The sequence below is a fragment of the Mustela lutreola genome, chromosome 17, assembly GCF_030435805.1.
Source record: "Mustela lutreola isolate mMusLut2 chromosome 17, mMusLut2.pri, whole genome shotgun sequence".
In the NCBI taxonomy this organism is placed as follows: domain Eukaryota; kingdom Metazoa; phylum Chordata; class Mammalia; order Carnivora; family Mustelidae; genus Mustela; species Mustela lutreola.
This window is the reverse complement of record NC_081306.1, coordinates 2,401,867-2,424,254: the sequence shown is the minus strand read 5'-3', so window position 1 is coordinate 2,424,254 and position 22,388 is coordinate 2,401,867. Positions and strand designations below refer to the sequence as shown.

The 22,388-nt window shown below is 52.9% G+C and overlaps 1 protein-coding gene across 7 annotated transcripts in view; it reads left to right on the top strand.

The window, feature by feature from the left end:
- IL4R (interleukin 4 receptor) overlaps positions 1 to 22,388 on the top strand; it is a 35,535-nt gene that overhangs the window by 2,442 nt on the left and 10,705 nt on the right. Inside the window, exons 2-7 of one of the 7 annotated variants that reach the window (XM_059154288.1) lie at positions 9,048 to 9,206; positions 11,072 to 11,224; positions 17,355 to 17,442; positions 18,090 to 18,228; positions 19,168 to 19,319; positions 20,657 to 20,808. In XM_059154288.1, the coding sequence (XP_059010271.1) occupies positions 17,373 to 17,442; positions 18,090 to 18,228; positions 19,168 to 19,319; positions 20,657 to 20,808 (513 nt within the window). In that variant the 5' untranslated portion in view covers positions 9,048 to 9,206; positions 11,072 to 11,224; positions 17,355 to 17,372. Of the gene's footprint in view, positions 1 to 7,391; positions 7,863 to 9,047; positions 9,207 to 11,071; positions 11,225 to 17,351; positions 17,443 to 18,089; positions 18,229 to 19,167; positions 19,320 to 20,656; positions 20,809 to 22,388 lie in introns of those variants that run through there. The other 6 variants (XM_059154289.1, XM_059154287.1, XM_059154286.1 and 3 more) reach the window with 6 other exon arrangements.

Genomic DNA, 22,388 nt, shown 5'->3' with positions numbered 1-22,388 from the left:
GCAGTGGCCTTGGCCGAGGCCGTATATTTGGAAGGGACAGGGAGGGATTTGAATCTGCTTTTCTTCCCAGCCTGCGTTCCTTCCCACTGCGCCACTTTGCTCACTTTAGCCCGGGGGGGACAGCTTTCTGAGCATTTCCCGTGGTCATTTCTGACCTGAATTCCCTTGGCTAGGCTAGAAGAGAGGCCAGTGGCTGGCCTGCATGTCGTATGAACTTGCCCTTGCAGGAGTGTGGACCAGAAGCCCAGCGGAGACTGAAGGGTCTTGCGGTAGCCAGGGTGTCCTGCACCAAACAGGCTGTGTCCCTGATGTGTGACTTCCAGGAAGTCACTCCTTCTCAGAGCCCAAGGCAGAGGGGAGAGTACAGGCTTGCAGACTGGGCTGGAGGTGGGCGTAGGGGTGCTGGGTTCAAATTTAGACCTTGCTGTTTCCTATCTATGGGATCTCGAGCAAGGTGCTGAACCTCTCTAAGCCTCAGCTTGCCTGTCACTAAAATGGGTATTGGAGGGGTGTTCATGAGATAGTTTCCATAGACACCTTGCCCACGGCTCAGTGATTACTGTTTCTCTTCTTAGGACAGTCACTTCTCCATACCCAGCCCCTAGCTTGCTCATTTATTTCTTTGAATATTTATCAGTATTTCCGGGAGCTCCCGATAGAGCAGTGGACAAAGTCTCTGCTGTCTCAGAATTTCAGTTCCAGTTAAGAAGACAGGCAAAACACAAGCAAACTGATATAGACAGCTCTACCTGCCCCACGTCTTATTTCTAATGCTGAAGTCTGCAGGCTCTGGAAACTGAAAGTTTTTCCATGACCCCATGGGAAGCGAGACCTGAGGTGAACTAATCAGGAGGCACTTTAATGTGTTTGTTTATGCTTCCCTGATACGAATGCTTGTGTATCTCACTGCCGAGGAGTGAATGTGAGCGATCCGGGGAGTGCTGGACCCCTGGTGGGGAGGCAGGGTGCTGAGGTCGGGTGGGATTTTATACCAGGTGACCTTTCTGTAATCTGAGTTACCGTGAATTCTGAGACATGCCTGGTCAGCCCGGACTTCACACAGGAGAACAGGGAATATCCCATCAGGCGCACAAGTAAAGCAGGGCGAGTGTGGACGCCAGGGCAGCCTCTGTGAGGAGGGACATTGAGGAAGTTGCAGGGGGCAGAGGCTGGGGAAGACCGGGCCAGGTGAAGGGACCCCCAGGGAAGGTCTTATCCATCCCAGCAACCCCACTTCCCGGCTTGCGGCTTGTCCCTGGCTCTGGGTGCACAGATCTGTCTAAACATGCATGCCTTTCCCTTCCCAACAAGTGACCAGGCCTCTGAGAGTTCACGTTTGGCTCCGACTGACTCATTCTCACCCTAGGGGTGTCAAGTTTGCTTTAGAGTGCCCCCCGCTTCGCTCAAACAGGCCTGGGCGCCGACTCACTGGAGAGGATCACCAGCTGGGCTGGCATCTGAGTCCCCCCTCGCCGCCACAGGGAGAGAGGGAGGAAGTAGGTCCCTGTGAGGAGAAGAGAGCTTGGCCCCCTGGGTTTGGTGGAACATTTCCTAAAAGGGAAGGACTGTCCTTCTGAGCAGCAGGTTTATAAAGGGATGGACCGCACACCAAAAAGTAACGGGTACACACATGCCTTGAGTGTTAGCACCAGGCTTACACTCCCTCAGCAAACATGTTAGGGAAAGGGGACACAACAGTGACACAGAAGCAAGAGCCCTTGTGGAGCTGACATTCATTCTAGGGAGGGAGGTGACTTTTGAACTAAGACCCGAGGTAAAAAACAAAAACAAACAAACAAACGTGGACATCCAGGGAAATAAGAGAGTGATTCCTGCAGAGGGGACAGCAGGTGCAAAGGCCCCGAGGTGGAACCAAGCTTGGTATGTCTGACCCCCGAGAAAACTGCTGTGGTTGGAAGGAATTGAGCAAGACTGAGAGGGGAAGTAACACAGGTCGGGGGTCGGGGAGGTAAAACAGAAACGAGACACCTGCAGGTACCTCATTCACCTTGTGAAAGGAGCTGGCAGAGTAGGAGCAGCTCTCATCCAGACTTTACAGATGAAGCAATGGGCACAGAGTCGTTGAGTGACTTGGCCAGGGCCACACAGGTGGCAGAGCACAGCTGTGAAGCCAGCAGCTCCAGCATCCTCCGTCCTCACCACGGTGTTTCAACACATCATGTGGTCGGATCCGGATCAGGATGGTGTTTCCAAGGAAATCCTTGTACTTCTCATTTTACCAACGAGAGCCTTCCTGGCCCCAAACAGCGAGGACACGCCAAAGCACAGGGTGGGGGGCGGTGTGTGCAGAAGGGGATGGGTGGGTAGGCGAGCAGGTGCCTCCCCATTGCCCCGAGGAGGAAACTGAGGCTCAGGGTGGGGGCTGATCTGGGTGACACAACGCCGAAGGGGCAGAGTCTGGGCTCAACCCTGAGGCTGCTGACCCGGGAGCCTGTGCCTTTAACTGCTGTTCTGAGCCTTCCAGCCCAAGGAGTAGCTTCTCGAAGAAACTACCTTTCTTGGTCAGAAGTGAGGGAGCAGAGTCACCAGCAGCCATTTTGGAGAACTGGGGTGGCCCCAAGGTTTTCCTATGCCAGGAGACTGTTCTGCCTTTTCAAAAGAGGAAACACAACTTCTGTGGAGAGGAGAGACACCAGATCTGTGGACAGGCAGCCCTCCAAGCCCGTGGAGCCGCAGCCTCTTAACAATCTTGCCTCTGGAGGTGGAGTGTACGCCTTCCAGAAGCCACATTTTCACAGCTGGACAGCTCTAACTGGGAGAAAAATCTTCCCTGAGATTTAGCCAAATTAACTTTCCAGTAGCGTTCACGTTCTGGCTCTGGTTCTACCCTTTGGAAGTAGTAACCAGCGCCCTCCAACCTGAGCCCAGTTTTGCTCTTATTCGAAATTTAGAGTACTGGTTCTTCCATTCTTCCTGACTCAGGGAATTGTAAAGAATTCAGTCTGGCTTCAGACATGATCCAGTTGCTCAAAGTCAACCCCCTTGCCTCCCACCAAAGCCTGCCCAGTCACCGGGGGAGGGAGACTATCACCTCCTTGGATTTGGAGCCCATACCTCTCTTGATACAACCTGAAATCATACTTCTGAGTGGTTACATCCCCCTTGGAGTTCACATTGGACTTTCCAGCTAAAACCTCCTCTTCTACGTTGCTGTCCATCAAAATTTCTTCCATTCTGAAACTCCTTATCTGAGGCTAACACTTGTTTTCAGGCTTTCTTGTTTTCTAGTAAATCTGCTTCATGCTAAGTGGCTGTGTTTTTCCTCCAAGTACTCCTTTGGCTTCATTCCACAGGTCTTTCTTACACAATGTCGTTCATTGCTAAAATAATTTACAATTTCCCTTTTGGTTGCAAATGTTACGCACTTCAAACTTTTTTTTTTTTTTTAAGGTGCATGGCTTTTTTTAAAGTTTCCTTTGTATTGTTGGAGTCTAAGTTTATTGCATAGTGGTCAGTATTTATGACTTGTGTGAGATCAGTGATGACTTGTTGAGATCAGTGATGGAGAATTCGTTGAGGTCCTTGTAAGATTCCTCTGGTCAGTTTTTCTGTATGTTCTTCATGTATTTGAACGGATGTATATTTTCTGGTGGGTTTAAAGTTTTAGAAATCTATGAGCTCAAGCTTGATCATGACATCATTCATATTTTCTGTTTTTGTGTCTGTTTTTGTTTTTTCTTTATTTTCAAACCCATATTGTTTGGCACATAGAAATAGAATATATGAGTAGAAGGAGGTTTCGGGATTTTTATACCTTCTTGGTGAATTGTTGCTCTTATCATAAAACACCCACCTTTCTCTCTTTTATACTTTGTTGCCTTGAATTCCACTTTATTCGGTATTAATATCCCTATACCTGTTCTCTTTATATGCATTTTCGTGACTTTTCTTTGACCTTAGTCTTGGAGCCACATAAATTAAGAACAAAAAACAACGTACATCTCAGTCTCCACTTGGCAACCCACTTGCTCTGGAATCTGCGGCAAGTCCTTTGGCCTGTTTGGGTCTTACTTTCCTCATCCATAAAATGGGGCTATGACTCACTTTGCCTCTCTCTCCAGTTCCTGTGAAAATAGCGACAGTCGTGGATATGAAAAGTGCTGCCAACATCCCTGTGCGTAGGTTAGTCACTGGGTGTGAACATGGGCTGACGTTCCAGGCAGGGAGGGTGGGGGAGGACCTGGAGGGCAGGGACCCCTCCCCAAGGGTGAAGATCAATTTCACTGCGGCTGCCCCTGGCTGGCTGCCTCCTCTGTTCCCACAGACGATGAGTAAGACACGGTCTCTGGCCTGGAGCAGCTTCCAGTCCCGAAAAGGAGAGAAAGAAGACACAGCTCAGTACTGCTGAGACTGGCAGGGATGCTGGGACAGAGGGACAGCCAGGGAAGGGCTGAGGGAAGAGCAGGGTTTGAGCAGTCGGGTCCCTGGGGGTGGCACAGGAGGTGCACATCGATGGGGGAGTCTGTGGCACATTTGGGGACCGGTGGAGCCGGGCTGGCTGGGAGAGCGCAGCATTGGCAGGCGGGCCTCCCCCCCTACAAAGGAGGAAGGCGTGGGGCTTGCAGAATGTTGACTCTCCTCTCTTGCCCCCGTGATGCTGCTCGGCCACAAAGAACAGGCGATTTGGGGAGGGGGGTGTGGTTCTCCAGCTCCACTCCGTTCTCATCACCCTGACAACCGCATCCCGTAATGAACAAGAACTAACAGGGACAGAGGGCAGGGGACCTTTGAAAGGGCAGCCCTTTGCCTTTGTAGGGGCTGGTGCCCAGGGAGGCTGTGGGGTCTCCCCCTGTGGCTGCTTGTGCGTCTTGGTGGCGGTGTCCTGGGACACCCTCGCCCCCGACCCTGGAGGACGTCAGCTGGTGGTTGGAAGCCAAAGCGGGACTACAGATTTGCGGTGTGGGTTTTGAAACAGGAACTGCTTTCCAGATTTTAAAAACTTAGGAAAAGGGGCATGGAAATCTGGATTTCAAGCTTCGTTTCGAGATGTCAAGAGACCTAGCAATGCCCAGGCCTTCGCGGAGGTGACAAAAAGCAGCTTTGTGGGAGTGACAGTTGCCCTGCAGGACTGGCCCTGGGCCCACCGCGCTGGCATGTGTCATGTCATATGGGTCTGTCCGTCATGGGTCTGAGCGCCCGTGGATCCTTGGGTCGACTCTGGGTGGGGGGTATGGCTGTGAGCCGCGAGAGCAGAGGCAGGTGAGTGGAGAGCCGGTGGCCCCAGAAAAGACCGCGGGGGGCTGGAATTGCTATCTGGAGAGGACTGCTGGGTCTGGGGGTGGGGGGGGGGTGCTGGCCGCCCCGAGCCCAGGGTGCGTGGTCTCTCTCCTCTTTCCCTTCCCCTGCCTCTGTGCAGACAGGTGCACAGCTTCGTGCCTTTTCCCTCGGTATGCAGAAATGTGCACAACGCCGCCTAGAACCAGAGCTTGGCCAGCCCCAGAAGCTTCCCTCCTGCCCCCCAAACCAGGGACAGTTCCTGACTTATGACCCCAAGATCAGTTTGTCTCCTTTGGAACTTCTTGTCAGTGGAGTCGATCTGCCCTTTGGCGCCCAGCTTCCTCTTCCGTATGCCCCGTGAGACCTGATGTGGCCACTGTCGGGGACTCAGGGTCTCAGAGCCTGTAGGTGGTGCTTGGAGATGAGCTTTTGGTCCCTGCTCCGTCCCCGCTGTCACAGGGCCTCTTCCGCCCCGTCTCCTTGTGTCCTTGCGGCAAGTGGTTCTGCCCTCACTTCATAGATGAGGAGTCAGAGGCCCTAAGAGGAACCCCAGCTTGCCAAGGCCTGTCAGACAATCAGGGCAAGGCCTGGCCACTCAGGCCCAGAGTTAGGCTTCTGTGTCTCCCAGGCACCGGGGTCCCTGCCGGAGTGGCTCCACCTGTCCGTGTGTCCCTGACTGTGCCAGGAATAATAGCGGGGGGCGGGGTGGGGGGGGGACAGTGGGAAGAGCTCCGGGGAGAGACTCCTCCCCTGAGTGCCCGTCTGCAGACAGAAAGTGAACAGACAGCTCTTCCCTGTGTGGACCTGATTGGCCCGGCTCTGGGTTCGCCCAGGGGGCAAAGTCCTGGTTGTTGTTGAGACAAGTTCAGGGGTGAGGGCTGGGCACACAGGGCCAGAAGCCACTTCTAGCCCAAATGCTTCCTGCGTCTGCGGTGGGGATAAAACTGCACCTGCCGCAGTCTTCGGGTTGATGTCAGGGTTAAGCCCGTCGGTGAAGTTCAAGTGCAGAGCAGAGTCTGCTGTGACCGAGACTAAGGCCGGGCATTCTGGGAGGTGGGGGTGGAAGTTACAGGCAGAAGGGCCCAGGGTATGGTCTCTAATGGCTGGAGGAACTGGGGACACGGAGGGGCGTTCACGGGGACTTCGACAGACCTCGGGAAGCGGGCCCGCTGGGAGCCAGGACCGTCACTAAGACAGACAAAATCTAATCAGTGTCCCGGGGGCGGGGGCCATAATCATGGTAATGCTCCAATTACCAGCTCTCCGAGGTCAGTTTCCCCGGTGGCCAAGTTCAGGGCCTGCATAAAGGACTCAAGGGAGATTCTGAGCCAGAATAGGTCAGTGTTGATCCGGCTGTGAGAGGTGGAGAATGGTAATTCCTGCTTGGGGGTCTGTGTCCACATCTTCATCAGCGACGGCTGCATTCAGCAAATACCCTTGCCCCCTCGCCCTCGCCAGGTGTGCTGAGCATGTCCTAGGTTCTAGGGCCCCAGCCACGAACAGGGTGGACACAGCCTCTGGCCTTGTGGGCACTGGTGTCCCGGGGGGGGGGGGGGGCTTTGGACATGCACAGGACACATGTGTATGTGATAGGCCACGAGGACTGAGTGCTGAGCAGAGAAATGGGCTTGCCAGTGACGAGGGGGCGGTTAGCTGCTACTCCAGACCGCGTGTCTGGATTCGCACGTCCCTCGGGCTCCGCCTCCTCCTTGGGGCCTGTGGGGACGTTCTGAGGATGGGCATGGCTTCCAGGTTTCTCCGTGGGGCCTCCCCACCTCTGCAGGCTTCCCATCGGCAGCTTGGACTCTAGGTATAGCCAACCCAAGTGTCCCCAAGACAGTGTCCCCTCCAGCCTTGTCCCGTGGTCTCCAGCCCGCTCCTGGCCTTCTCAGACAAGGCTCTGTCTCTCTCTGCACAACCCCTTGGGCTTCAGACACAGCTGATGACTCTCAGGCCTGTCTCCAGCCTGAGCCTTCCTTCTGAGCTCCAGGCCAGTAGAACATACTGCCTCCTGGATGCCCTCCAGGGGCCCACCACCTGCTTGGACTCGCCACGTCCACAGTGTGGCCGGGCATGTGATCTTTCTGGCGCCACCCATTGCCACCTACTGCCCAGCCTCAGGCCACTTCCGCCTCCCAGTCCCCTCCCCCCATCACCACCGCCCATGAGCAAGTTAACCTCTACCTCCCACGCAGGGCTGAGTCTGCCCGTCTCCTCCAGCAGCCCCTGCCCTCCTAACCCAGCCACATGGGGCTCGAACCCCCAGCTCTTCTCCACACACAAGCTGGAGTGGACTTTTCGGGCGGATGCACAGCTTCTCTCCTGCTTAACAGCCTGCCCTGGGGATGGACGGAGTCTGAATCACATGCTATGCCTGCTTGAAAGTATTGTCCTCTGGCCCTGTGACCTCTCCTTTCTCTCTGGTGCTGTAGCCAAGGGCCTGTCTTGTGGGGAGGGAGCTGGGCTCTGCTCCCCCTCCTCCCTGGCTGTGCCCTCATCCTCATGCATCCCTCCCCCTGACCTTTCCCTCTCCGAAGACCCGTCAGGATCAAACATCGCAGTCCTCTCCTCACAGGGAGGACTTAAAGCATCTCGAACAGCGCCTGGCACTAAGGGGGCACTAGGTAAGTGTAGAAATAAAAATAGAATAGAAGACGCACGGTCGTTTATTGAGGGGGGTTGGGAGCTCTGGATGAGATGTTGCCTGTCCTCAGAGCCCACAGTGGGCTATTCTGTTCCCTCTCCACGAACCCACCCCTGCCCTCCCTGGGGAGTTCTCAGTCATTCCTCTAGGGACATCTGACCCTCAAGGACCCGTGTGGATCTTCCCCGAACAGCCCTTACCTTTCCTGATGCTGCTTCCCACACCCCCCGCTCTGCTGCCCACCGGCAGGCGTCTTTCTCACACGCCCCTGCCCCCCCCCACTCCATGGCACCCTGATCCAGGGCAGCCCCAGCCTTCTGGTGGCTCAGGAACAAACGATCCATTCTCTTCCCCAAGTCCATTCTGTCGGCGAATCCCGTTGGCTCTGCCTTCAGCCGATCTCGAAGTCGGCCTGTTCCTGCTAATCCTTCCCGGCACCTGCTGCCTGGACCAGTGCAGTAGGCTCCTCACCAGTGCTTGCTTCTGCCCTTGACCCCACACAACCAGAGGGATGGGTTGAAAAGTCTCATAGGGTCATATCTCTGCTCAGAAACCTCCAGTAACTTCTCTTTCCAAGTATTTGTCAAAGGGAAGGAGGAAGAAACAAATGGGTGAATGAGAGAATGAATGAATGGCTTTCCGCTCCGGTGGTTGCTGGCACATACTAGGCACTCAGAAAATACAGCAGGAACACCCGTGGGTACGTGTGAGTGGGCGAGGAGCTGGAGTGCGCAGTAGGTCCACAGGGAGCCTGCTGGACCCTGTTGGGTTCTCGCCTGCGGTGGGAGTAGGACCGGTCTACCGCCACCTGTCCCGTCCACCCGCTGGGCTGTGAGCCAAGGAGGCAGAGGCCAGGCCATTTTGGGACTCTGGCTGGGCCTGCATCACCAGCTGGGTGGGGCCACTGACGCAGCTGCCTGTTCTGGGAACCCCAGCCGGGCAGCAGTTCTGGGAAGGCTGCTGCTCCGGGGAGGAGTGTGTCTCTGGCCCCCTGCCAAGGCAGCCCAGCTGTCCCAGAGGACAGAGGAAGCTCCTGGCCGACTACAGTCTGGAGCTCCGGGGGTCAGTGGCTGCCCAGCGAGGCCACCCGGAGCCCCCACTGTCACTGGCTTCCTCTTCATATGCGCTTGTCATGGGACTGGCTACATCCTCTCTGCCCATCCAGCCCCCCTTCAAGCCGGTTTGCGGTCAAGAGAGGGACGAGGAGTGGAGAGCAGGAGGCCCTGCACCCCATCGGGCTCAGGAAGAGCCGCCGGGTCACTTCCCGACTGCTGCTGGCTTCTGACATTTCAAGACTTGCCACTCACGTCCTCCCAAATAAAGAGTAAGTTAAGAGTACCTCACTGCCAGCAGGAGGGTTTTCCCACGTGTGGCAGGCTCAGATTCTCACCAAGGGCTGCTTCCTCCCTCCCTGACCTTGGCTTTGTCACTTGCCTTCTCTGACCCTCAATTGCGGCCAACAGCACCACATCCCAGGGTGGCAGGAGCTGCATTTCGAAAGGCAGCAAAATCAACAGTCAGGCACATGGGTCCTGGAGCGAGGCTGCCTGGGTTCAGGCAGCTTGTAACTTCTCTGTGCCTCAGTCTCTTCATCTTTAAAAGAGGGGGGAGGTTAAAGGCCCCCACCTCATAGAGCTGTGTGCATGGCCATTACCATAAGCAAAAACCTGGTACTCAGTGTTTAAAAATAGATTCTAGAATCTGTTACTCTTGACTTTCAAGCAATAATATTTAATAGATGTTTACTGAGCACACATTACATACGTGTCAGGCACTCTTCGGGTCCTGGGGACAAAACAACGGCCATAAAGCTCTGCCCTCTTGGGGTTTGGGGCTTGTATTCTCGTGGTCAGGAGACAAACAGTACGTATACAGAGAAATTTATTTTATTTTTTTTTTTTTTTATTTTTTATAAACATATATTTTTTATATACATATATTTTTATCCCCAGGTCTGTGAATCACCAGGTTTACACACTTCACAGCACTCACCAAATCACATACCCTCCCCAATGTCCATAATCCCACCCCCTTCTCCCCAACCCCCTCCCCCCGGCAACCCTCAGTTTGTTTTGTGAGATTAAGAGTCACTTATGGTTTGTCTCCCTCCCAATCCCATCTTGTTTCATTTATTCTTCTACCCACTTAAGCCTCCATGTTGCATCACCACTTCCTCATATCAGGGAGATCATATGATAGTTGTCTTTCTCTGCTTGACTTATTTCGCTAAGCATGATACGCTCTAGTTCCATCCATGTTGTTGCAAATGGCAAGATTTCATTTCTTTTGATGGCTGCATAGTATTCCATTGTCGTATACAGAGAAATTTAAATGCTACAGGTGATCTTTGATTCTCCCAACGTCATGAGCTAATAAGCAGAATGAGAGTGTTTCCTATTTTGCCAAGATGAAATATGTTTTGGGTGAATTGCTTAGGTCCTTTATCTTTTTCTTTTTTTAAAGATTTTATTTATTTATTTGGCACGGAGAGAGAGAGATCACAAGTAGGCAGAGAGGCTGGCAGAGAGAGAAGGGGAAGCAAGCTCCCCCCCCCCCCCCGCCCCCAGCAGAGAACCTGATGTGGGGCTCTATCCCAAGACCCTGAGATCATGACCTGAGCCGAAGACAGAGGCTTAACCCACTGAGCCACCCAGGCACGCTCTTTACCTCTTTTTCGTAAAGGGACCTTTGTCTTATTGATTTCTAAATTTCTTTATATATGAAGGCCCTTAACCCTCTGCAGTGTAGATTGCTATCTTATCCAGGTCTTTGCTTCCTTTTTTTTTTTTTTTTAAATGGTGTATTTTGACCTGGGGAAGTTGAAAACATTTTTACAGTAGGATCTTTCCATCTTTGCTATCTACATCCTGAAATAAAACAAACATTCACACGTGTAACCTCCGTGATACGGTTAGAGGTGGTGATAAGTAGATGACAGGAATCAACAGGGTGCTGTGATAAGAGGTAACGGGGGGACCTCTCAGTAGGTGGGGTTTCTGGGTGTAAAGGCTCGGAGCATGTCCAGGTGCTCAGAAGACTTGTGGGGGAGCGGGAGGCGGTGCAGGGGAAAGGGTGGAACGTGTAGCAGGGGCCAGACGATCACGGGGCTCAGGGGTTTTTGGTGGTTTTGCTTGGTTTGGGTTTTGCATTTTCTTACACTTTTTAAGATTATTTGTGACTCACCTGCAGTCGTTAAGAAAGCATCGAGTCAGGCTCCCCCAAGAGCACCGGCTTCGGAAGCGGCAGTCCAGCACCACGAGCAGCATATGGACACCCCCTGGTCTCGCTCAGGAGGCACCGGTTTCCTCGGACGCATCTGCGCGTGCGCGCGCTAGTGTGCATGTGCGTGTTAGTGCGCATGTGCGCATGTGCGCGGTTAGTGCCGGGCAGTCTGGTCACGTGCCGGGTCTGCATCTCCAGCCCAGCCGCAGCGATGCCCGCATCCCTTGTGTTGCCTTTTATAGCCTCGCGGACCTCCCTCGCTGCCCGCCAGCCGGGACTCTGTTCTCCGTCTCTGTAATTTTGTCCTTTCCAGAATGTTAACGTAAATGGAATCCCACAGGGTGCGCCCTTTGGATGCGCCCTTTGCGCTCTGGGGCTTGGGTTTTATTTCAAGTCGGAGATGCTCCTGGTGGCGGGGCCGTGAACTGTGGGCATCTCTGGGCGGGCCCCTGGGTGGAGCCGCCCTTCAGGACCCAGAGGTCAGTGAAGGGAACGAGCAGGGAGTTCATGGCCTGATTTGATTTGATTTGATTTTTTTAAAGATTTTATTTATTTATTGGACAGACAGAGACCACAAGCAGGCAGAGAGGCAGGCAGAGAGAGAGAGAGGAGGAAGCAGGCTCCCTGCTAAGCGAGAACCCGATGTGGGGCTCGATCCCAGGACCCTGAGATCATGACCCAAGCGGAAGGCAGAGGCCCCAACCCACTGAGCCACCCAGGTGCCCCTCATGGCCTGATTTTAAAATGACTCTGCCCACCCCCGGCGTGGGGTTGAAAACAAAGTGAGTCACGTCTGCAGTAACTCCTAACTTCCCCCCCTTGCCCCACCTGATCCTTCTCGCAGCCCCAGACTGGGTTTTTGGAAAATCTTGTCGCTGTTCAAACCCTTAAAAACTGCTCATTGCCTAGATGAGGGGTCTTTGACCTGAAGTCCTTACTTCGGCTGTGGGGAGATCTATGAACTCCTAAAATGAAATGCAAAATTTAATGGGTGAAACTTGGCATGCTGTAAATATCATGTTTGTTCAGCGAATGATGAGCGTGTAGGACGTAGGGGGCAGAGCCTGTGGGCTAAGCCTTTCTAGGCCTTCTGGGGTTTTCCGGCCCTGTATGTCACTTATCATTCTCTGGCCAGGTTTCATTCAGGTCAGCAGTGTTTCTCCCAAAGGGATGCACTGGTGTGATTGGGCAGTCACCTCCCTTGTCCTGGTGCTCCTATCTCTGTTAATATGACTTCCACTAGCTTTTATGTCTGTTTGTTTTTTTTAAGCTGCTTGTGGGGAGTTTGTAGACTTAAGCCCTAGGTCTTTCCTGCTGTTGCTGGTCCTGTTGCTGGGGCTGCTGATGTTTGAAATTGACAAGCAGCAGGACCGGCTCTTCCTGGCCTGTTTCATTCATCTAGTTGGGTTCATTCTGTAGTTCTAGAAGAAGGTGAAGACACCGATGTACTGGAATGCACTTTGGACTCAGAAGACAACAGACCTGGATTCTGACACTAGCTCTCCCCTCTTGCCAGCTGTGGACCCTGATGGGCAAGTTACTTGACCTCTCTGACCTCAGTTCTCCCAGATGGAAAGTGGGGTTAACAGGCCATCTTGCAGGGTTCTTGGGCAGATTCAATAAGGTAATGCTCCTAACGCACTTAGCTAAGTGCCAAGCACAATGTAAGTACTTGACAGGTGGGATTTTGTTGACACGAATCTTTGGCTGGACCTAAGGAAACAGTTTCCACTCATCAGTTCTGCTCAGCTGTGACCTGGAGATGAGCTTCTGTGGAGGAGAGGGAACTGCAGCCTGTCAGAGAGAGAATATGTGCAGGGCATCACTGTTTGGGTTGGCAGTGAAGCCTGGAGCTGCCTGCCAACTCCAGTGGGTCAGGAATCCCATGATTGAGAGTGTAAACTTGAAATTATTTTCTCCTGCCGTATGCTTGACCCACGCACTTGGTAATTACTGTTTTTACATCTCTTATTTATCGCATCTCTGTCCTCCATCCCTGTGATATTCAGGGAGGCTGCTCATGGCAGGCTGTGACTGTTACTGCTCATTGCAGGCTGTGACTTCCCCTGAATGCAGCCCCCGCTTGTCCATGAAGCCAGCTGGCATGTGCGTGTGTGTGGTGCATGCGCGTGAGCATGTGCGTGCGCACGTGGTTGTGGGCATACATGTGCCTGTATTTGGATGTGCCCTCTGGAACAGATCAAAGATAGCCACCCTGACTGCTACAGATGTCATGTTTTAGTCTCCCCTGCCAGGGTGGCTTGACTTTATCATAGTAGCTCTTCTGCTGTGTGACTTTGTCCATGTTTTCTTGCCCTCTCTGTTTCTCTTGATTCAAAATCAGAGCTCAGGTGACACCTTTGCCATTTCTGCCGAAGGATGCTGTGGGCATGTGTGAACTTATCAGAGGAAAAACTACCTGGATTTTGTATTTCACCTTTTCTGCCACAGGATGCTGTGGGCATGTGTGAACCCATCAGAGGAAGAGTTCCTGGAACCTTGTAGAGGACACCGGGTCTCGGTGAAGTTTGATGCTTCCTTGCAATTTGTGCACTTGGGGCAGGAACAGCCGAGAAACAAGGCTGTGTTCTTGGGGGTGGCGGGGTTAGTTTCAGAAAGCTCCCGACCTTGATTTGTTCCCATTCCTGGCGATTGGTGAAGGTGGTGCCTGCCAGGCTTCTGTATCTAAAGTTAGATACAATTGTATCTCTATATGAAGTATTGTGTATAATATATGGGACGTTGGAAAGTTAGTAAGTATTCTGACTCATTAAATTAATAAGCCATACAAATTTTGTGGGGAGATACTTAAAGGTTGCCATGGAGACATAGATCTGCCCCCTTCCCCCGACATGTTGATCTAAAACAGAACAGACTCTTGTGCCCTGTTTGACTCCAAGAGTTAAAATCAATTACTACATGTTTATTGCAATGCTTCAGTCGTGCCTGCTTGAGCCCCGAATACTGTTAGCTGGGTCCTGTGTCTTTTTTGATGAGTCCCCACCATTCTTGGGGTGCGTCCTTACTTTCTGAAGCAAGGATTCCAGGCTTATCGTGCACTTTCCCTGCTCCTGTGGTCAGCCGCTTCTTCCAGGAGCCCTTGCTCCATTCGGTGTGGAACGGTCCTCGAAGCCAAGACCTGGGCGCTGGGATGGCGCGATGATCAGGGGTAACACACGATCATAGCCCGGGTCCTTGACTTACAAAGAGCATTACGGAGGCAGTTGACAAGCTGGAAATAGGAAGGGTCTGGGATCGGATGGCAGTAAGGCCTCAGTGTTAAGTGCCTGGTTTTGATGGTTGCCTCCTGGCTATGTAGGAGAATGAAAGTCCTTTCTTCTGAAAGATGCACCGCAGTATTATGGGGTAATTTATCCATTATGGACAAACGAATGAATAAAATGAATAAATGCCAGGGAAGTAGAGAGACCAAGAGGAAAGGTCTGGAGGTGGGAACGGGTTCGGTGCGTTCCAAGGGCGGCCGGGAGTGAAGATGTGCGGGTGGCAGGAGCGCGGTGCACAGGTGCTGGGCCAGGCAGGGAGGGAGGCCGTGCCGGCCGGGGAGGTCCTGCAAGTGGAGAGCTTCCAACAGGGGCATGAAGGCCTTCCTGTGCTCCAGACCCTGGGTGCAGACGGCTTGAGGTACACACCTCACTTCCTTTTTGGGTACGACCTTGAGATTGAGCTTGGTATCGTTTCCACTTTGCAGATAAGGAAGCTGACGCTGTGAGAGATAGGGTAACTGCCTTAACAGCATGCAGCCACCAAGCAGCAGAAGGAACCTGGAAGCCACGATAGAGACCCACGCAGGGGTGGGGAAGGCAGGTGCTCTCAGCATTGTTGGGAACATACCTCAGTACCTTGCTTTTTAGAGGGCTTTTGGCATTATGTGCTTGGAGCGTTGCGGGGGGGAAAAGTACTCACTCCCTGTCCCCCATGGGCGTTCACGTCTGAGGGTTTTTCTTAACAAAAGTGACCAGTGACGACTGGGACTCTGACCCTGTCCGCTCATGTAGTGGTCACGAGACCCCAGTCAGATGGGAGCTGTTATTAGCTCCTCTTTACAGGGTAGGAAACTGAGGCACAGGGCCGTTTGCTCAGGCTCACAAGGAGTGACAGAGCAGGTGTTTAAACTTCAGGAAGCCCACTCCATAGCCTTTGCCAAGAGGGGTGTTGAGTAGTATTTTACGGCCTAGAAATACACACACTCTGAAGCAGGAGAGGTTGTACCAGCCCATTCTGTTGAACCGGACACTCACAGAAAAGATGAGAAACAGGCAAAAAGGTCGCCAGTGGTGGTTTCCCAGGTGATGGCGTTACAGGCATTCTTGTTTTGCTTGTTGCCTCTGTCCCTCTTCTCCAAATTTTCTGCAGTGATCAGATGTGGCTTTTGTAATATGAGAAAAGATAAACAACATACTTTTTTTTAAAAAAGGATAAGAAAGAAAGAAAAAGATAAAGGGACACCTGGGTGGTTCAGTTGGTTGCGTGTCCAACTCTTGATTTCCACTCCGGTCACAAGCAGGTCGTGAGATCGAGCCTGGTGTGGGGCTCTCTGCTCCGCGGGGAACCTGCCTCTCTCCCTCTGCCCCTCCCCCTGCTGAAATACATAAATAAATCTTTTTTTTAAAAAAGGAAAAAAATAAGCTTAAGGCAAGGATCAGGGGAATATGGGGTGATGGTTCTCCAAGGATGAGCACAGTTACCACAGTGTGTAGAACAACAAAGCAATAACAATAAACAAAGGCTAAAAATCCAATGGCAACCCATGGGGGATACTACGAATTTGACGCTTTGGATCTACAGTGGTATGGAATGGTACTTAATAATATATTAAATACTAGGAGCGCCTGGGAGGCTCAGTGAGTTAAGCCTCTGCCTTTGGCTCAGGTCATGATCTCAGGGTCCTGGGATCGAGCCCCACATCGAGCTCTCTGCTCAGCAGGGAGCCTGCTTCCTTCTCTCTCTGCCTGCCTCTCTGCCTACTTGTGATTTCTGTCTGTCAAATAAATAAAAATATTTAAAAATATATATAAATACTAAAATTGAAGTTTTAGTAGGCAGAGGATGCTCTAAGTAAAATTAATAAAGTTCGTATTTATCTCCCTGTGTGTACAGATACAAATCTGGAAGCACTGATATGAAGGTGTACAGGAGTTATTGCTAGGCCTTGTAATTTGGGGGGAATTTGCATTGTGGGTTTTTTGGGGGGGCGTGTCTGTCCTTTCTGATTCTTATTCTCCAGTCATGTATTGTGGGATGCCATTAACACAGTAAGGGCAGTGGACGATTCCATTCATGTAAAACACAAACACTAAAGGGAATCTACGGGGTTAGAAGTCAGAGTTGTGGGGTGATGACCCGAGGCCGAATGGCAAAACCCCAGGAGTGTTTAACAAGAGAGGCTTGTTTAGCTCGGGTCCAGCGGGCCAACTTAACTGGACTTGGCTGAGCTTACTGGGCTCAGCTGTGCACCTGTGGCCAGCCTCAGGTCGGCTGCATGGCTCTGGGGAGCTCACTCACAAGACTGGGAGTGGCTGCCTGTTCACTAATGCAGAATGGGACTGCCTGTGACATGGCATTGTCCCATGTCACCATCCTCCCGCAGGCTAGCATGGCTGTTTTCTCAAGGCAGTGGCCGTGCAAAAGCACGCTTCTGCAACGCATCCCCTTGCTAATGTAATCCAAGGGCAGGGGCGAACGCCCTGCCCAGAGGGGTGGTAGTGGTGGAGGCATTGAAAAGCTATGTGGATCCAGGAGGGGTGTGAAGAATTGGGGCCATTGACCTAAGTCTAACACACTCCACACACTCAAGCATCATTTTTATTACTTGGATATACCACCATTTATTTAACCAGCTCTATAAGGCTAAACATGTGAACATCTCCAAAATGTATTTAAAGGAATTGTAAATCTTTTAGGGCTTTATTTGGGTTGAGTAGGGAAATAAATTGCTAAGTGTTGGGTTAGACGAAGAAAAATAAATTTCTTTGCTGCAGGACTTATCAGAGCCTTTACAAGCAAATGTGCATTACGAACTTTTTAAAGTCCCAGGGTTGCTTAAATTTAGCAGGTCATGGGGTTTTTCTTAAGAAGTGTCTCTTGGGACAAGGCATTCTTTGGCTCTCATAATGGGCTTTGTGCATCTGTGTCATGTTTCATGATTACAGAGAGAAAGCATGCACATGCATGCCTGGCGAACACAGAGGGCTCATTGTTGGCACTAACCTGGCTCACTTTCTCTCAGCAGGTATCTTAGGATCTCCCAATGGGGCGGCTTTGCTCTGGGCTCACATTCCCCGTGAGCTGCCTGATCCTGGTGTGGGTAGGAGGCTCTGGTAAGTCCCCAACTCCCATTCATTCCTTTGTTGGGCCACTCATTCAGCAAATGTTTACTGGCCCTTTAGATGCCAGGCTCCTAGGATAATCAGTGAACAAAACAAAGATTCCGGGCCTTGAGGAGCTCACCCTATAGTGGGAGGGAACAGCTGATAAGGAATGGTCCTAATTATAAATCAGTTGTAAAGAGTGTTAGAAAGTGATAGAAAAAGACAGCACGGAACGGAGTAGGGAGCACACACTTGGCAGGGTGGGGCGGGGGGGGTGCAGCACCAGATGCGAGTTTTGGACACAAGGTAAGTTTGAGATACTTATTAGAAATCTAGACTAGAAATTTCTTAGATTAGAAATTTCCTTGATTTGGCCTCAAAGGGGCAAGTAGTGGAGTTTCCAAAAGGTAACGGTAGACCCCGCCTCCCGGGGTATTCTTCCGCTTCAGGAACCTTCCCCCATGCTGGCTGGGAAGCTCCAGAACCCCGCCCCGCCCCCAGCTCCCTGAAGACTGGCACACAGCTGGGACTGTGGTCTCCTTGTTTTGTGATGGACTCCTCGGTCCTGTCTGGGCTGGTTTCGGACTTGTCCTCCGGTGCATGTCCCCCTTGCTTGTGTGACTCTGGCTGCTAAGAGCATTCCTGTGTCCCCGCAGGGAGTGTTAAGGTCCTGCGGGAGCCCAGCTGCTTCTCCGACTACATCAGCGTCTCCGTCTGTCAGTGGGAGATGGACAGTCCCACCAACTGCAGTGCCGAGCTCCGCCTGTCCTATCAGCTGAACTTCATAGAGTCTGAGTAAGCCTGGGGTGGAGCTGGGATTTGGGGGAGGCTGGGCCCGGAGGGCTGGGGATAGAGCGTGAGTGGGAGAGTTCCCTGTGTTGTGCGGTGGACCGTGGAACCCGGGATACGTTGTTCCAGGTGGGTCACTGGAACCATCCACAGCACCTGGGGCCCTCTTCTAGGCAGGGCTCAGAACGTGATCGTGTGCCCAAGGCACACAGTAAAAAGGACATCCTGGCATGTGCCATACACCAGAACCTAGGGTCCACCGACAGAGACATTCCAAGGTATAACAGGCTGGATGGGCTGTGCTTCAAAGTGTGCTACAATGGCCTAGACCAGGGATCTGCAAACTATGGCCTGAGGCCCACACCCGGCCCACCACCTGCCTTTGTAAATAAAGTTTTATTGGCACGTGGCCATGCCTATTCGTTTCTGCATTGTCTGTGGCTGCCTTTGCACTACAGCAGAGTTGAATAGTTGGGACACACACACTATGGCGCTCAAAGTCCCAGATATTTGCTATCTGGCACTTTGCTGAAGACGTTCACTGACCCTTAGCCTAGCGTGTGAGACGTGGGGCACTGTCCACTGGGATAAACGGTGCTACCCAGAGGTACACTCAGACACACACACACACACACACACACACATACTCACATTGTTATGAATTCCTTAGTGCCTTTGTTTCTTCCCTTTCACTGGCTTTCAAGGGGGAGCCAAGTTCCAGGACCATGGCCATGGCCAGAGCCATACAAGAGTCCGTGGTGGGTGTGGCCTGTGGCTGTGGCCAGTAAGGAGAGCAGCGCTTGTCTGTTGTCCTCACCACACCCCTGTTCCCAGATCTGATCCTGGAGGCAGAGTAGTTGGGAAGCCGGTAGAGCATGTGTCCTATGAGTCATGTTCCAGGAATACCGTGAACACAGTGACCTAAGGCCACCTCTGTGTCTGCAGGAACCGCACGTGTGTCCCCGAGAACCGAGAAGGTGCAATGTGCGTGTGCTACATGCCCATAGATGACGTGGTCCAGGCCGACGTCTATCAGCTGGACCTGTGGGCTGGGAAGCACCAGCTGTGGGGCGGCTCCTTCCAGCCCAGCAAGCATGGTAAGTTGGGCATGGTGGACAGGGCCCAGGGTAGGGGCGGTTCCCGATCCCCAGCTGGGCTCTGGGGCAGGGGTGGCCGGGCTCCAGTTGGGAGTGAGGCGCAAGCAGTCTTCTGCGTATTCGCAGACACGATGAGATGTTTTTTCCAGGCCTCAGTCCTCCTATCTCTGAAATGGGACTGGGCTCCCTAGCACATCAGACCCGCTTTAGCTTTTATATTTCAGCCCCCTGATTTTAAGTGCCCGGACTGGGGTCTTGAGATGAGGCTTTTGCTTAATGGAAGGCATGCTGGCTGCCGAGGTCCGTCGCCTGTCGCCTGGTCCGCTGCTGCTGCTTCAGACGGTCCAGACCACTGAAGGCTGATGTAACCTGGCAGCCTCAGTCCCCACAGCAATTCACCGTGATTCTGCTGTGGCGTAGTGATGGGAGTTTAAAACACCATTTATTGCTGTGTGACCCTGGGCAAGTCACATGACCTCTCTGAACCTCATTTTCCAGAAGAGAGTTATCCCCATTTTACATCTGAATACAATACAGAGAAGGCAAGTGACCTGCCTAAGGTCACACAGCTACTAAGCCACAGAGGAGAATTTTCACCCGTATCCACAGAGTTCAGGGCTCTGCAGTTCCTGAAGGGCCTGTTTGTGCCACCCACGGGCAGTGGGTTGTTTAAAGAGACCAGTGAGCAAACCAGTGAGCAAACCCATGAATTAAAATCATTTCTGCACACGTGCATTGATTTTAATACATATTTTGTAGCTATGATTGCCTGGATAGGAGTGCTGAAAAGGAGACAGTTTTCACACACACAAATCCAAATAAAAACAGTGAGTAAAAACACAGTACATAGACGGGGCCCTGTTGTGTGAAGGACAAAGGTGAAAAAGGCCAATTTAGGGTCAGCGGGGCTCACACGTTTTGCATTTCACTGTAGAAAGCTGGTTAATAACCACGAGTGCCAAGTAGAGTTTTAGCAACATTATAATTGGTATTGCAGTTGTGCTCTGCTGAGATGCGATCCATGTAGGATTCCAGAAATGTGCTACAGAGGTGTGGCTGGCTACAAATCTAAAGATTTATTTATTTATTTGAGAGAGAAAGGAAGAACAGAGAGAGAGGGAGAGAATCACAAGCAGACTCCCTGCTGAGCACGGACCACCCCCCACCAACGTGGGGCTCGATTTCCTGACCCTGAGACCATGACCTGAGCCCCAATGAAGGGTCAGATGCTTAATGGACCGTGCCCTCTGGGAGCCCCCACAGTTGACCCATGTCCTGGGGGCCATCCCCCTCCCCACACCCGGACAAGCTCCTCACCAGGCATCTCTTCTCCACAGTGAAGCCCAGGGCCCCCGGGAACCTCACGGTTGACCCCAACGTCTCCCACATGTGGCTGCTGATGTGGACAAACCCATACCCTACCGACAATCACCTGTACTCCGAGCTCACCTACATGGTCCACATTTCCAATGAAAACGACCCCACGGATGTGAGTGTGTGCGCCGGGGAGCTTCTCCACAGCCCTTGGGACTCGGGCGAGTGGAGACTCAGGCCCTGGGGCCCGACTGCAAAATCAGGGACCTAGGGCTCGACCTCCACCCTGGCCCTGTGCTGGGTTCAGTCCTTTTTCACGGAGAGAGGAGGCCCAGGCTCAGAGCCTCCCACCCCCACTGGACAAGTTGAGCCGTCATTTCATGCTGTCCCTCAGTCCCCGTGACATTGACCTTGTAGGATGCTAATGGCATCCGATTCGGGCTTTGCCATCACGGCAGCGATTGTGAGCTTGCTTCTTAAATGAAGATAGTGACAGGTTTTTAAAAGGGAGAGCTGATGGACAGCAGACTATCCAGGAAATACCAGCAGGGGCTGTATGCAGCGGTGGGGGGCTTGGCTCCCTTCTGTTTCAGTTTCCAGTGGGGACAGAGCTCATTTCCTGCCGGCCTCCTGTTCCCCTCACACATTCCCAGGGAGGGACAGCATCTGAACCCCTCAGAGCTGGGTTCGGATACCTGCTTCCACTCACCAGCTGCATGATCCCGGCCATGCCGTGTAACCTCCTTGTGCCTCAGTTGTCTCATCTGTAGTATGGGTCTCACAAGAGTACCTACTCCCTGGGCTACCCAGAGTGCCGAGTGTATGAGGCGGACAGGCTCTCCCGCCCGGCAGCCAGTGCGCCGTAAACACTGTTCTTTTCTCCTGAGCGCCACAGGCCTCGGAAAGCCCCATCTGCCGTGCCCTCCCACACCTTGGTCTAGAAGTCATGACGTCAGACCCTCGGAGGGCCCCCTCTGAGGCACGCCCCGTGTCCGGGGACCCAGGCTGGCTTGGCTTCTGCCAGGGAGCGGGCTCCTCACGTCTTCAACTCCCACATCAGCCTCTGTGGCTGCTTCCTGTCTTTCTGCCCCAGCCAGGGAGGGGGAGGGGGTGTTGATTCACATCTCCCGGGCTCTCAGGTGTGGTTTCTCCCCTGGCATGGGGCCTGGGTGTCGGTGGGGGCGGGGGGCGGTAACAGAGCAGCCGGGTGCTCACAGCAGAGGCCCAGAAAGCGTGGTACGAGGAGCAGGTTCCGTTTTGGAGCTAAATCCCCGCCCCGTGTCCTGGGAAGTGCAAGGCTTATTAAGAGGGGAGAGAAGGGGGTGACCTATGGGGGCCAAAGACATGTTCCTTATTTGCTCCTGGTTCCCGGAATCTGTCCCGCCCTTGGCTCCCTGCTCTTAGTCTGTACTGGCTTCATTTTTAGGCAGGTTCTTGCCTCCTGCAGTGGCCAGTACATCCACCAAGAGCTCCATGCTCCAAGCTCGCTACCTGCTCGAGCCACAACAGGAAAAGTTCCTGTCGCCGGAGAGTCCCAGTAGAAGTGCTGGTTGCCTGGCTTGGCTCACGGGCAAATCTCCGAACCCAGCCCAGGCTGTGGGCCGGCAGGAGCGTGCGGGTGCTGTGCTCTGATTGGCCAGAGGCGAGCCACGTGCCCTCCCCTGGACCTGCAGGAGCGGTCAGCCCCACCTGAGCCAGACGGCTGGAGAATGAGGAAGGGGAGGCTCCCCAGAGGGAACCCCGGGAGGGAGGAAC